This window comes from Crocodylus siamensis, chromosome 1 (genome assembly GCF_052110815.1).
Source record: "Crocodylus siamensis isolate JL-2025a chromosome 1, ASM5211081v1, whole genome shotgun sequence".
Lineage (NCBI taxonomy): Eukaryota > Metazoa > Chordata > Crocodylia > Crocodylidae > Crocodylus > Crocodylus siamensis.
Genome location: NC_143395.1, coordinates 304,022,358 through 304,036,353, shown reverse-complemented (window position 1 = coordinate 304,036,353; position 13,996 = coordinate 304,022,358). Strand labels below are relative to the sequence as shown.

At 40.1% G+C, this 13,996-nt stretch overlaps 1 protein-coding gene across 3 annotated transcripts in view; it reads right to left on the bottom strand.

The window, feature by feature from the left end:
- The window catches only part of SH3RF3 (SH3 domain containing ring finger 3), a 381,928-nt gene that overhangs the window by 66,966 nt on the left and 300,966 nt on the right, over nucleotides 1-13,996 (bottom strand). For all 3 annotated transcript variants that reach the window (XM_090021443.1, XM_090021453.1, XM_090021464.1), the window contains one exon: nucleotides 4,691-4,791. In XM_090021443.1, coding sequence (XP_089877569.1) covers nucleotides 4,691-4,791 — 101 coding nt within the window. The remainder of the gene's footprint in view (nucleotides 1-4,690; nucleotides 4,792-13,996) is intronic.

Genomic DNA, 13,996 nt, shown 5'->3' with positions numbered 1-13,996 from the left:
TAGAACAGCTCCCAAGAGCCATTCTAATTAACCCTGCCTTCCCCCTGAAGCAGGTGTAAAGCTGCCTTAAGAGAGTCTATACTGGTGTTACTTACCTGCTAAGGCACTGGAATTGGGTAAAGAAGTTTAAGCTAAACCAGGGTTTGGGGTACTTATCTTACACCGTTCTCCAAGGCTAAGTACAGACAGTCAAAAAGCCCAAGGCTGAATTGATTAAATCTTTGCAGGTTAGTCTAAGCTGCCAAGATTGAACCAATAAGCAAATGAACAGACATTCACTTTTGATTCCGGAAATGCAGCCACATATTTACAATGGCTCAGACCAGAAGCCAGGGGGATGCTACAGCGTAGCTCTCTGGCATGTGGCCAGCATGGGCTGTGTGTTCGCTTCCTCTTCCTGCTGCCCCTGAAGTCCCTGGGATTTGCAGTCCAGACTCACAGCAGCAAGACTCTGCAGGGTTGCTCATCACTTCCTCTTTTTGCTTGCAGGTGCCTCTGGAATTTGTAGTCCACAGTCGCAGCACTAAGCAAGCAGGGCAGGGTAGCTCCATATTCAGGGGAAGGGAAGCTTAACTCCCTTTCTGGCCCCAGACCTGAGTAGGGGTTTGCCTGGGAGAACGTGAGAGGGTAGTGAACCAGTCAGCAAGGCCAGTGAGCCAGACTTGCTCTGTGGAGCAGATAAGACAGCCCAGCCCAGCTCAGGGCTGCAAAGCATGCAGGGATGCTGGGGGACTCTGATTTAACTTGAACCAGGAAGAGGTCTGGAAAAGAAGTTTCATAAACCAGTTTGACCTAAACCAGCTAAGTCTGACACTACATTCAATCAAGTTTATCTTAAATCAGTTTCACCCATTTTGAAATTTGTTGACATGCACTGGACTTCTGGTCTTTTACAGGTTTAAACCAATTTCTGGTCACTTAAACCAGTTTATGTGTAACTTCTTTCCCTAGCCCAAGTCTCCTGCTAGTTACACCTCTCTTTTCTGACCCCTGGCCATTTATATTTCACCTGATACAACTCAGACTCAGAGCCAGAGTTGATAAGTGAGTCCAAAGAAGTCTAAGTTAGACATTTGCACTTGCTAAGAGGACTAAAAAGCATATACATTATACCAGATTAGATGTACTCGCTTCTGAATTTGACCCAATCTGCATATAACATACAGGTAAAAATAACATGCACATAAAAAAGGAGTTCTGGTTATTTTTTACTGGTAACAGCACATTTCAAGTGATTCCTTATGTGAACAGATGGTGGGCATTACTTCATCCATAGTCTTATCATATTATTTTTATATATATAGGATCAACTATGTGCAATTTTAAGCAGTGTCTTCTATTGCTTACCCCTGCATGACTCCTCCATACAGCTACTATACCAAAACCTCAAAAGACAAAGTAAGCCCCTGCAACTCCACCTCTTCCCTCCCTACCCCAAATTCTCAAAGATTAATCAATGAAGTGTGGATGTAACATTAAGAATGAAATTAAAATCTCCCATATGGTGCTGCTGCAGTCCTCCCATTCTCCTTTCTCTTTCTCTTTGCTCACTGTCATCTCTTGATATGCTATAATCATTTTAGAAAACTATGCTGCTCCCAATAAAGTTAATGGGAACTTTGCATTAGATTTTGCAACTTTTCTGCTAATTTCCCTCTTATTTGTTTGGCAGTGTTAACACAGACCTGTGGAGTTGTAAAATAAGATAAGCTTAAAACTAATCTGTATAAGAAGACAGGACTATTTCCAGATCCTCCAACTCCAGTAATCTTGGTTTTGCTAGTGACAGAAACTATGCAACTATTCATGTTGAATATCATTGTTTAAATGGTTTCACACTGAACCACGCAGATTTCTTTCATGCCCAGGTTACCTGATTACTTGATGTTTAAGTAATCCGCTGGTTTCCTCATCTTTATTTGCTATGGAATTGCCAGAAGGAGCACTAAGAAAAGTGTTGAGTTTGACACTATGTCCAACCTAAGCAAATACTGCAAACTGTTGTCAGCAGGGATAGACTCAAAGCATCAAAGAGTGTTAATCCCTCCTTCTATCCGGGTCTAACAATACTTCCTGAATGTGGCTGACAACATCCAGACTATTAGGGCAACTGCATTCAACATTTGTTGACTAGGAGAAAGCATAAGAGAGTCACACCTATTGTCAAACACAGCTGAATACAATTCTACTGCAGCCAGCTTAGCTCAGGAGCAGTAGATTCCATGTTCTTTTTTTTCTTTCTGGGAGTCACGACAGACAATCAAGACTAGATGCTTTGTTTCCTAAGACCAGTTGTATTTGAATCAGAAAACCTATGGATTGCCTGCTTCTCATCATTGTCTAGTTTTTAGATGTTAAAAAATTCACTAGCTAGCACTGCATGGCTAAGAGGAAAGTGTGAAAACCCTCAACCTCACTAAATGGAACAAAACGCTGTATCAGGCAGTGTCACAATAGTGATACAATGTGTTAGAGAGAAGGACCCTAGAGTAAATGACTGCAAACTGTTTTGCCTCAAACGGCCTCTACCAGAAATTCCAGCCTTAAAGGCAGGTTATGGCTGAAAAGAGTTGGCTGTGACTAATTATAACCTAGAATCTGTAGTGCTCTATTTAAGGGTCTCTCTGCAATCCCCTTTTGAGGATGTAACCTGGCTTGTAAGTATAAAATGAAAGTCAGGGTCATGAAGCACATGTATATACTTCTGTTTTTTTTAAATTATTTTTAATATAATTAAAAAATGGCCTGATTGCAGTACATAGGCACATGGCAATATTGAAGTTTATTAGTTCTTCATATGGAGGGAGTGGTTTGCTTGTTGCTTAATTAATCAGACTTTTAAAGTGAATGTAGTACTTATGGTAGATACCAATGCCACAGAAATGGTATATTCTGTAAGTCATCTGCCAGCACTATGGGTGCTTATACACGTGCTCCACCGCATTTTAATTAGAACATGTTGGAGCAGACTCAATTAGAACACTCCAGACTGGATTAGAATACTTAAATTAGAACACTTCAACGTACCTCACTGTCACATGTATTCAGCATCCTGCATTTCAAAACTGATCGAATGAGCTTTAGTTAAAGTGCCCCCATGGCCATTTTGAAACACGGGACGCTGAATACATGTGACACTGCAGGTGTTTTAATTAGAGCAGCTGTCCAGGAGCCACTCTAATTAAAAACACTTCTGCCACACTGGAGCATGTGTATAGATACCCTATGGGACAAATCCAGGAAGAGAGACATTGTTAGCAATGTTTGTCTGAAGTCCTAGGCCCCAGCATTCAACCTGATCAGCAGATCAGTGGTGTCCCTCCAAAGACAAAAGGAGAAAAATCCAGTCACCAAACCTGTAGAACAACAACAGAGAAGCTCTGCAGAGGGTCAGAGCCTTAGTCTGACCTCTCCAGAGGTGATAAGGATCAAAATACCTAGGAGACAATGGATCTGTTGGTCAGTACTTCGCCTAGTGCGGGGGGGGGGGGGCAATTATTTCGGGCGGAGGCCACTTACTGAGTTTTGGCAAGCCATCAAGGGCCGCATGACAGGCAGCCAGGGGCAGATAAATATTAATTTTCTGATTTTTGTAGGGGCCCTGGGGGCTGGATAGAATGGCTTGGCAGGCTGCATCCAGCCCACAGGCCACATTTTGCCCACCCCGGCCTAGTATCATGCAGAGATCCCCTTAAAGCTGGGCCCTAGGCACTGTGGAAGGCATTGTAGCTTTCTGCACAGTCCTGCCACCCCTGGCAGAGCAGAACCACAATCTGGTCGGTCCTAAGCAGTGGAAAAAGTAAGGGAAAGATTTGCCTCAGTGTATATGTAATCGCATCATTATCACAGGAACTTCATGGTATGACTGCAGGGAAGGTTGTGATCCTTTTACCAGAACCTCTGAACAGTGGGAGAGGGTGCTGTGCCCTCTGAGCTTTAGTGCCTGACTTTAGCTGAGCGGGATGATTAAGAGCTGATCTTTTATGATTGGCTCTCAATTCTCTATTCTGTTTATAGCATATCCGTCACCTTGCTTTAAGTTTTATGTGTGAATTTCAGATATTATTTTAGGATGTAATACATCTGTGCATAAAGTTCCATTGTTTTTTTAAATACCTATTTGATTGGAAGAAGGGGTTCAGTAGTTTAACTAGGCAGGAACCAAGTTTTAGCCACTGGGCTAAAAAAAATGTACTATAATGGATTCTATCACTCTCTGCCCTATCTCATGAACCTTCTGTTCTTGCAAATACTATTTAATAGGCATATATTCTTACTATGTCCTTGTATTTAAAACATTCATTTGATGCCTTTGTTTATGGTACTGAAAAAATGTAATTGGGTTGTTTGTATGGTTAATGATAATTGTCTCAGGTGTTCAATTGTAGGGGAGTTCACCTTCATAAAAGCTTTATTTAAGGGAGCAGATTTTCTGTAGCTGATAGGCACTCTCTTTGCTTTGAAATGATTCATATGGCTGTAATAAATATTCTAGAAGTCTAAAAGGGCTATGTATGGAAAGGCGACCTGGCCTTTCACTGTTCATTTTTCAGTTTCAGCAGAGGTTGGGTCATGTCGGAGACTGAGATAACTATTCTGAAATCAGCTGTTTCAAATTATACACACACACACACACACACACACGATTTACAAAATGCTCGCCTGTGATTAAGATTAGCTGGCTGCTTACATATTGAGGGGGAGCTGGACCTTTGGCGGTGTTCCCTGATCTCCAATTATTGCACTTGTTCTGGGTCCAGCCACTGTAGCTGTTCCAATTGAAGAGGAATCCTGAAATCATAAAAAAAAAAAATCAGAAGTAATAAATGAAAGACACTATTTATTTCCTAAAACAGAACAGGGTGTGGGGCAGGAATGGTCTCTGTGGGGAACATATCCTTTGTTATTTTCAAATCAAAGCATATTTCTCAAATTTGTTACCTTATTTATACTTTATAACAAACTGATTTTTTAGGCTCAGAAATTCCAAGAATGCAATTCTGGCACACGGGACAGTAGCTATATTAGCTCCATTTCCACATCACGTCAAAACAGTTCAGTTGTAACTTGCATATGAACCTTAAAATACTTAGAAAGCAAATCTACTTGGTTAGCTTATAGAATGGATTCAATGTGGATGCTCCTGCGGTATTGCATGCTTTGATAAAAGGAACTCAGTAGGAAAGTAATTTTATATTCATATTTTATCCTTAACATTTTCCTTAATAATTCACAGGCTTGGTGAAAAATAGATAAATATTCACCCTCATATGAACATTGTTATTTATGGTCAAGAACATTTAACTCCTTAACTAACAGGAGACGGTGTGTTGCCAGATGGCTAAACAGCACATATTGGGATTTAGGAGACTTGTGTTCCACACCATTTTCAGTAATTGGTCTGCCAGGTAAACATGGACAAATGAGTCAACTCTGTGAGTCTCAGTTTTCCTGGCTGTAAAATGGAAACAATGCTACTGACCTACCTGGTTAGTGCTTTGAGATTTATTCATAAAACAGGATAAGATTTCTTGTTAAGTTCTAATTATAATAATTCACACTTCTTAATTTATCTTGTGTTTAGTCATGGCTCCCGAAACATTATAATTTAAGAAAGTATATATAAAGGGCTTATTCTTCCTGTAACAGCAATGCATTCACTGCCTCTGAAATGATGCTGTTTAGTTTTACTAAAATGCTAAATAGTTCAAGAATAGGAAGTGAAGAATACTTACCCTGTTGAATTAGGAATGGAATTTAGGCAGAATGAAAATAATTACACAAGCCAGAATTTAGCCAGGATACTGGCGCTAACACCAGTGATCTTCTTAAAAGCAAATGACCTTCATTAATTACAACTGGTCAACAACTCTGGTCAAGAACACACCAAACTGTAGCACTGATTCAATAGTGCTCGCTATTGAACTACCAATAGGATCATGAGTTTTCCTTGAAGGCCTCCCACAGCAGGAAGTTGAAGTTTACACTCAAAGCAAAGGCCTAGTTTAGGGAAAAATGAAAAGAAAACAAAACCATTTCTCCCCCCAGTGAAACCCACTGAAAGTGATAGGGCTGTATGTTGATGAAAAAATAATCTGAAGTCATGAGCTGAACCCCATGACTCAAAGTAAGGTTTATTTGCAAGATCAGTAGGGGAAAAAGGGGAATAACCTCTTGAAGGAGGCTTTCCTCATTCTCCCTCTTTGCAGCAGCAGCAGCTTCAGCATTTTGGGGAAGGGTAAGTAGAGGATTACAGCAGGAGCCCTGAAGAAATCCATTGGTTCCTAAATAGAACCATTTCTCTCCACCATTTTGGGCCAGTCAACTCCTACATTTCCACCCTTGAGATTTGCAGCTTTTTTGGGATTGAGTTTTTGAAAGAAACAGTGCTGTGGTCCCATTGGCTGGGACCATTAGGGGTGGACAGCAGCTCTATAAGTAGAAAGAAAATTGAGAGCTACTCCCCTGGTTAGTTACATTACTAAAATCATTAGCTTATTAAATCAGACTTCATGTCTCATTGTTCTTCCTGTATGTCTGAAACAATGGGATTTTAGGTCTAAGCCAAAGTTATATTTGAGCTGAAGAAACTGTATTATAAGTGGTGCAATCTACAAATACAGAATCAAGCGTGACTTTTAGATCCCAGCTTCGGTCTCCAGGCCTGGCAATTAGGACCCCACTCTCACACAGCCCTTTTCACTTATAAACAAACAAGGTACCCCAAAATGCAATTTAAGAAAATTAGTATTCTGACTGGAACTGCGCATCAAATTTCTGGGATTTGGACAGATTACAACACTGAAGTTATCAAGATGCAAAATAGCTTTTTGTGTTACAGCACACTGAACACATCATATGATAACTTGGGTCTTAAAGAAGATACCCCTAAATATTTCCCAACAAATCCAGTAACACACCCATTACTCTGTACAAAACTAGAAATCACACCTTTAACTGCATTAAAGGCTCACTGAAGACAGCATAAGTTGGGGTTAAACAGCACATCTCAGGATCATGCTACAAGACCCTAGGAAAGTAAAAATGTATTGGGACCAAACTAAAATTGAAGCAACTCCAAGGTCTAAAGGGATCACATTTGGAGCACTGAAAACTAATATACCTACAGACCTACTGGTGGCTTCAGATTGAGCTCAGCAGAAACTACAGGTGTATATCTGGGGGCAATGTTTCGGTCTGTGCTTTTATGGTTGCCAAGAGAATGTATCCATTTGCAACTTATGAAGTTACTGCCTTTAGGCTTCAGGAAACTGCATGAAACAATAGCAACAAAAATCAATCTTTCTCCCCGCACTGCTCCCCACCACAAGTGCTGTGGGATGTTTCAAATTCACAGTTCTGACACATTATGGATGCTCTGACGTGACAAATTTACATATCTTCCTTCAAATTTGTACTCCCTAATATTAAAACCTTCCCACGATGTTTTTACTGCACTGCCAATATGGGAAACAGGGTAGGTGCATCAGAAAGCAACCAGAAGACAACAGAAGAGAAGAGCCTCAAACAAGTATTTATGCCGATCCATTTTTATCACGTGCATAGTAAATAAATGGCTTATCACATGCAGAGGTGGGTATGCTTGTTTCTGGTTGCAGTTGTAGAAGAGCATTTCTAGACATAATTCGTCTCTTTTCAAAGATTAGTGTTATCAATAGTCAGGATACCAAGGGAGCAGGCAGAGTTTGGACCAAGGGTGGCCAGTCTTCAGCAGGAGTGCCACAAGTGGCAACTAGCACAGTGACAGTTAGATCAAGAAGCAGAAAGCTAAGCAGTAAATTGGGCAGGAAGCACAAGGAAGGAAGCAGAAAGCAGAATAACAAATCAAACTGAGGAAGGAGATGAAAATGGCATTTGAGGAGGTTGTGGGGCTAATTTGTGGCATGCCTGCCAAGCCAAAAAGGTTGGACCCCACTGCTCTAAACTCCTGGGCCTTTTCATGTAAAATAGTGCTCTAGTTTTTAAAAAGTCTTGATATCGGGGTTCACTACTGAGGTCATAAAAGAATATGAGTTAGTTGACTCCAGCAGAGCACCCATATATCTGCATAAAAAGTTCAGATCACAGTTTGGTACAATGAATGATGATTGGCAACCTCTTCTCAAGAGATGCCAATGGCTATAAGAACAGATATTAGTACAGATACTGTGGCATAGTAAGGGTAATTGGACAGCATTTCCTTGAACTGAAGGCGATTTCTTTTCAGCCAGTGCAACCAGGCACAATCCTAATTTGAAAGTGGACACTTCTGTGTACTACATCATGTACTATTATTATTTAATATGTATATAAATATATTATTATTTATTTCTGTGGAATTCTTTGTGCTATCCTAGCTGTTGTTAATTCCATGCTGAGGCTCCTGACTTTCCCCATCCATTCCATAGGGAACAGGGGCACATAACTTGGGTTTGTGGATTCCATGAAAGGAGCTGGATGCGATCTGTTCCAAATTTCCTAGATGTGATCTTATAAACATACTATAAAGTTCCCTTTTGGGAAAACTACCTATCATATCACTTTTCACACAGTTATCAGAGACAGCAAACTTAAATATTAATACTATAGCCTGCTTACATCTTAACACCTTATCCATACTATTATCTTAAGACTTGATGTTAACTTTTCTTTTACTCTTTATTCCCTCCCATGGTAGTGTTGTTTTGCACGTCTCTTTTGGTCTCTATGAGTTGCCTGCTGGCCTACATTTTCGCCCATATACTGCTAATCAAATGTCAGTGGAGTCCATGTTTTGCTAACTTCCATATATGTGTTTTTTCTCTTATGTTCACAGGGATGGAATATACTGTGGTTTTGGTGAAATTTCTCTCCACCCATAGTTATTTACTACTTTTTATCTGTTCAGCAATTGCTTCCAGGTAAAAAATCTGATGAAACAATTTGTGACAGAATCTGCCATCTGCATTTTGGAAGGAGCTCTTTGCCTTGTTTATACTAGTAGGCTTAGTTCTTTGTGTATCTTTCTTCCTTTTTGTCTGTGACTCCTACAATTTCTGGCTGTACTGACATTGGCAATACAAGCAACAAGGTGTTCACTTGACATGAAACATTATATTCTAATTCTATGCAGGCATCATGCTCTGTCTCAGTAGCTGCGTTTTAATGTTGCAAGGTGGCAGTGGATAAAAAAATCAACCATGAGTTCTGGGCCTTCCACATAATGCTCATCTCAACTGTAGCAATGCTGTTTCAGTGGCATGTGGAAAGGTGTATCCTGTGACTAATAACCATGATGTCAAAATGCTTTCAAGTGCCACATGGTCATTTCCTACTTAGCTTCATCACCCTACTTAGCTTTGCCATCATTGAACATACTGATGAAACTTTTAACTATTGCAAAAAAATATTTTTCAACTGGGGCATGTGCTTAATCCCCTGGTGACAGGATAGCTACTGGCTGTCCCTTTTTGGGAAATGCTGCTCATAAAATCCTCCTGTCTCTTTGTCCTCCATGCAGTAGTTCAGAATGCAATAGTTGGTCACTAGCTTCTTGATAGACAAGATGGTTATATCACACCAGCTTAATCACGTTCATAATACATCCATGTTGTTGTGTTGTCCTTTCAGGACTTCACGCTCATCTGAGAACCTTGAAAGAGATTCTGTCAGGGAGTCTAAAAAAACAACCACCTCACTTCAACACTACTAAGAAACAAAATAGTTTTTGAACTAATCTTAATTTCTAGAAACTATGGGAGAAGTATATGGCAGTTACCTCTTTGGGGTCAGTTTGGAGTCTGTTGGAGGTCAGCAAGCATCAGTCCATCTCAATTTCATCTTTAATTCATTCCAAATAATTTGAACATTTGATCTTTAAAATTTTACCCCATTTTTTTCCTGCCACGGTTCCTATCTATACTGTGGCCACATACAGACATTCAGTTTCTCCTGAGAGAGACATTGCGTTCTCAGGCAAAACCGTAAGTGTAGTGTACAGATGTTTGGAATTTTTCTCCCAAAGCAAAAATGGCCGCTCCAGGAGAAAAATAAGCTGGTAACAACCAGGGTTAAATCACTACGATGTTCCTTTCTGACAGAAGCCACAGCACAGTCCTCCAGTACTCTTGGGTATTTTGCTTCCACCCCCTCCCACAGGGAGACAGTATGTTGCTTCCTGGACTCTACTACTGCAGCCAAGCAGGGAACAAAAAACACCCCTTTCCAACCCTCATACTGTGCTGCAGGAAGTCCAAGTCAGCAAATCAAGGCTGCCCTGTGCCCTGCTGTGTCTGTCTCTGGTCAGATGGACGGAACCTGTACAGCTTGATGAGATAGTGTCAGGGACCCCCTGACTACACAGCATCAGCACTGCAAGCTCTCTGATCTTTAAGGACTAAGCTTTTAAATGTCTGCTCAGATGTCTCTGGGTAGTTTTTCTACCAGGAGAACAAATCCAGGAGAATTAGCTCACATCATCTGAATATATGGGTACACAGACTGTGTCTTCTCTTTCCCAGCATGCTACCAGCTACAGTGCTGAAGACAGCAAGTCCCATTAGTATATCTTGCTAACATCCTTGATCTCCTCCTACTATCTTCCTACTGATATGCCAAATGGCACACCCAGTCATTAGTATCTATCTGTGCAAAATTGGGTGAGATGGCTGTTTATTTACCTCATCCAGCCAGAATCTGTTTTTGGTATCAAATATTGAAACTATGTTTCTTTTTGCCCCATCACATAATATTTTTCCCCAGCTTCAGGCATTTGCTATCGATACCCTCCTTAGTGATTTGTTTAAACTGCTCGGGTCTAGGCAAAAACACAGACTGTCTGGCTTCCTACTGGCTATTCAGTATGATTTTGCTATGACTTCAGCAAGGTCATCTTTTTTTCTCCATTTTCTGCATCACTCATTTTTTCCTTCAGTGTAATGGTTCCTCTGCAAAGCAGGTGCTGTACTGGTTAGGTCTATTATTTAGTTCCATTTGTAGTTGTTACTTCGGGGTAGAGGGACAGCAGACAATGCAGGATTTCCAGTGAAGCAGATGTAGTGCATTTGCTCTGCACAGTACAGTGCAATGTAAAGAATCCCTATAGCTAGGACCAGATTAAGGTTATAGGTCTGTGCTTGAGGTTCTGGCCCCAAGAATTCTGTGAAGATATTAGACTCCCAGGTTTCATATTTTTCTCTGAAATACTTTAGTAGCCTTTGGGGTTGTATAAAAAACTAGACAAACATAAAAGCAAGTATCACCAATGCCATGATATCTGCTTGCCCTAAAACAAGAAGTGTCAATTGCCCCATTTACCCATTCACATTAATAAATTCTTTAAATCTGAAACTTGTCTGACTGGCAGGATCTCTTCTGGCACCATCCTAGCAGAGGAATATATTCAGGCCTCACTGCCATTGTCCTCTCGTGGCTTTGCTAGGATAGTATGAGCAGGGCCTCCCCACACCACATCCCCTTTCTTCAGTGTGCATAAAGACAGGGAATGGGGTAGGGAGGGAACGGAGTATCATAAGGATAAGGAAGGGACACCATGTGCCAGTGTACTCTGGACCAGAACTGGTGGTAGTTAACGCCTGTGGGAAAATGGGAATAAAGGGTCCTACTGCATGGGCTCTCTGCTGTCCAGCTCTCCACTGAGGCAGAAACTGAGTATTCACAGTGTACTTCTTTAGCTGCTTAATGACACTATACACTTTCATGGCCTAATATGAAATTTGGGGTTTAAAAAATTATGAATCTGTATCTAGTTAACAAAATGAAGCTTTTAAGCTGATTGGGTCAAATCATGTTTGACACCTTAGGGTCAAAATCTTCCACGTAAATGTTTCCTTTTCATTCACTGAATGGCAAACAACACTTATAAAAGACATCAAAGAACATAGATTTTTAATGTGCAGAATTTATGGCATACATTCTTGTGTAAATAATATACTAGTGAGATATTGTTAGCCCTTGAGTCACTTCCAGAATATTATATAAAAACAGCTACAACAATTATTGAAAAGGCTGGGAATGTCAAGGTAATGGCCAAGAATTTGGGATAAAACTTCATCCCAAGCTCTTTCCTTAGGGCTTTTTATCTTCCTTTCCCTTTTCTTTGAAAAGTTGTGAGTTAACTGTCTGGATTTCTAGAATGAATTTGCTGTTCTCTCTCTTCTGTAGATTTAAGACATTTTCACTATTACCTTAATTCCACTTTTGGGGATTTAATTTTAAAAGACTTTATGCTTTTGGGGATTAGTGATGTCTCTCAGTGGGGCATGGGAGCCATGAAGATAGTGATAAAACTCAAAACAGGGCGTACCAGTGTTGCAAGTTGGAGCAACCTTCACAGAAAAATAATTGCTGCTGCTATCAAATGAATGTTCTTATCATCAATAAAATCACCAACCAGAAATCTCTATTCTGGCTTCAAAGCAAATTCAACAGTCTCACCGCAGGGCACTTGCCACATTCATTAATTCAAAGGAAAATGTCTTTTAACATCTTGAATGCATATTTACATCTTATTTTCAATGATTTTTTATTACTTTATAATAAGAGAGAAACATTCTAATATTCAGCACGCATAGGTTAATATACCGTCCTCTACAAATATCTCATCTAGAAAACAGGCTAATGGTCCTTGAGATTCATGCTACTCATTTCTCTAATTCACTGACTCCATAAAACAATGACTCTGGCAATCACTCTGGGCCTTAATGTTCCTAGAAATAATGTGTAAGCACTTAATGCACGGTGGTGCTACCAAGTATTGACAGAAAGTGTTACAGGCAAGATCAAGTGGCCTCATCAAATGTTAATTACCAAAGTGGGAGCTAAGACAATGTTACCAATTTCAGAGGAAGACTTTTTTTTTAACACTGTGTGTAAAAAAAACCGAGCAAATAGATATAGTTCTGGACAAATATCTAATGCAGAAACTGTAGTTTAAGTTATTCAACTCACAATTCATTCAGGGTCTTACCTAAACCCACAATTTACACATTTATATGAGGCATGAAAGTGCCCCTAGGCTGTGGGCAAAGGTCTGAACAGTAGGCCAGCCGATTCCAGCATGAAGCTGGCCTTTGATTATGATCGGCCAAAATACCCAAGAAATCCATTCCATGAATGTGCATAATGTAGCTAGTGAGAAAACCAGGGAATTTGTGTAGATGGTTTTCCTTATCCTCTGTATACCTTATTCCAGTTTCCCAACCTTTATAGACTTCAGGCACCCCTCCATAACTTTTCTGAATTTAGCAGTACCTCATTTAAAAAAACAGTAATTTATTACAACTCACTTACCAGCCTACTTCCTGTGGCACCCTTAAAAGGATCTTGCTGAAGACTGGAATTCACTGCCCTAATCTGATGGCTTCCAATTGGAAAATAACCTATTTTTGTCATCTCAATTTTATGAATACCCCTTGCATTAACATCAGTAGGAGCTCTGCACATGGACCAGTGCTGACTATTCTGGTTTCATATTTCCCAGGTCCCTAAGAAAGGACTTGTTAGAATCATTCAGTTTAGAGCTGTGCTGTTTCCATTGCTGTTCTAGTCTTTCCAGAATGCAATGTGAAATTTTAAAGGTGCTTCATTTTATAGTAAGTGTGCTCTTATACTTGCAGTCCTCACACAGATTTGTGACCAAACTGGATGTGAACATATCTTGCCCTTTTGAGATGTGAGAAAATGTAAAGTGAATGATGTTAATTTTCAAGATGCTAATTGAATCACAACCTAACACTTATCTATTTGGTAATTAAATAAACTCTTGATGGCCAGGGGCTGTCTTTTCATTGTATAGGTATGCCTGAGCAGTAGGTCTGTCACACTTCTGACTCTGGCCTCTCTGTGCTATTGCAGTGTTAAACAAACAGCAGCAAGAAGAAAAGCACATTGTAGTGGTTTTCCCTTCCATCAAAAAAATACCATGCACATGTACATAACCTTTTGGTGGAAGCAGAAAGTTTTGTAGAGTAGTGTATGTATCAAGTGAATCCAAAGC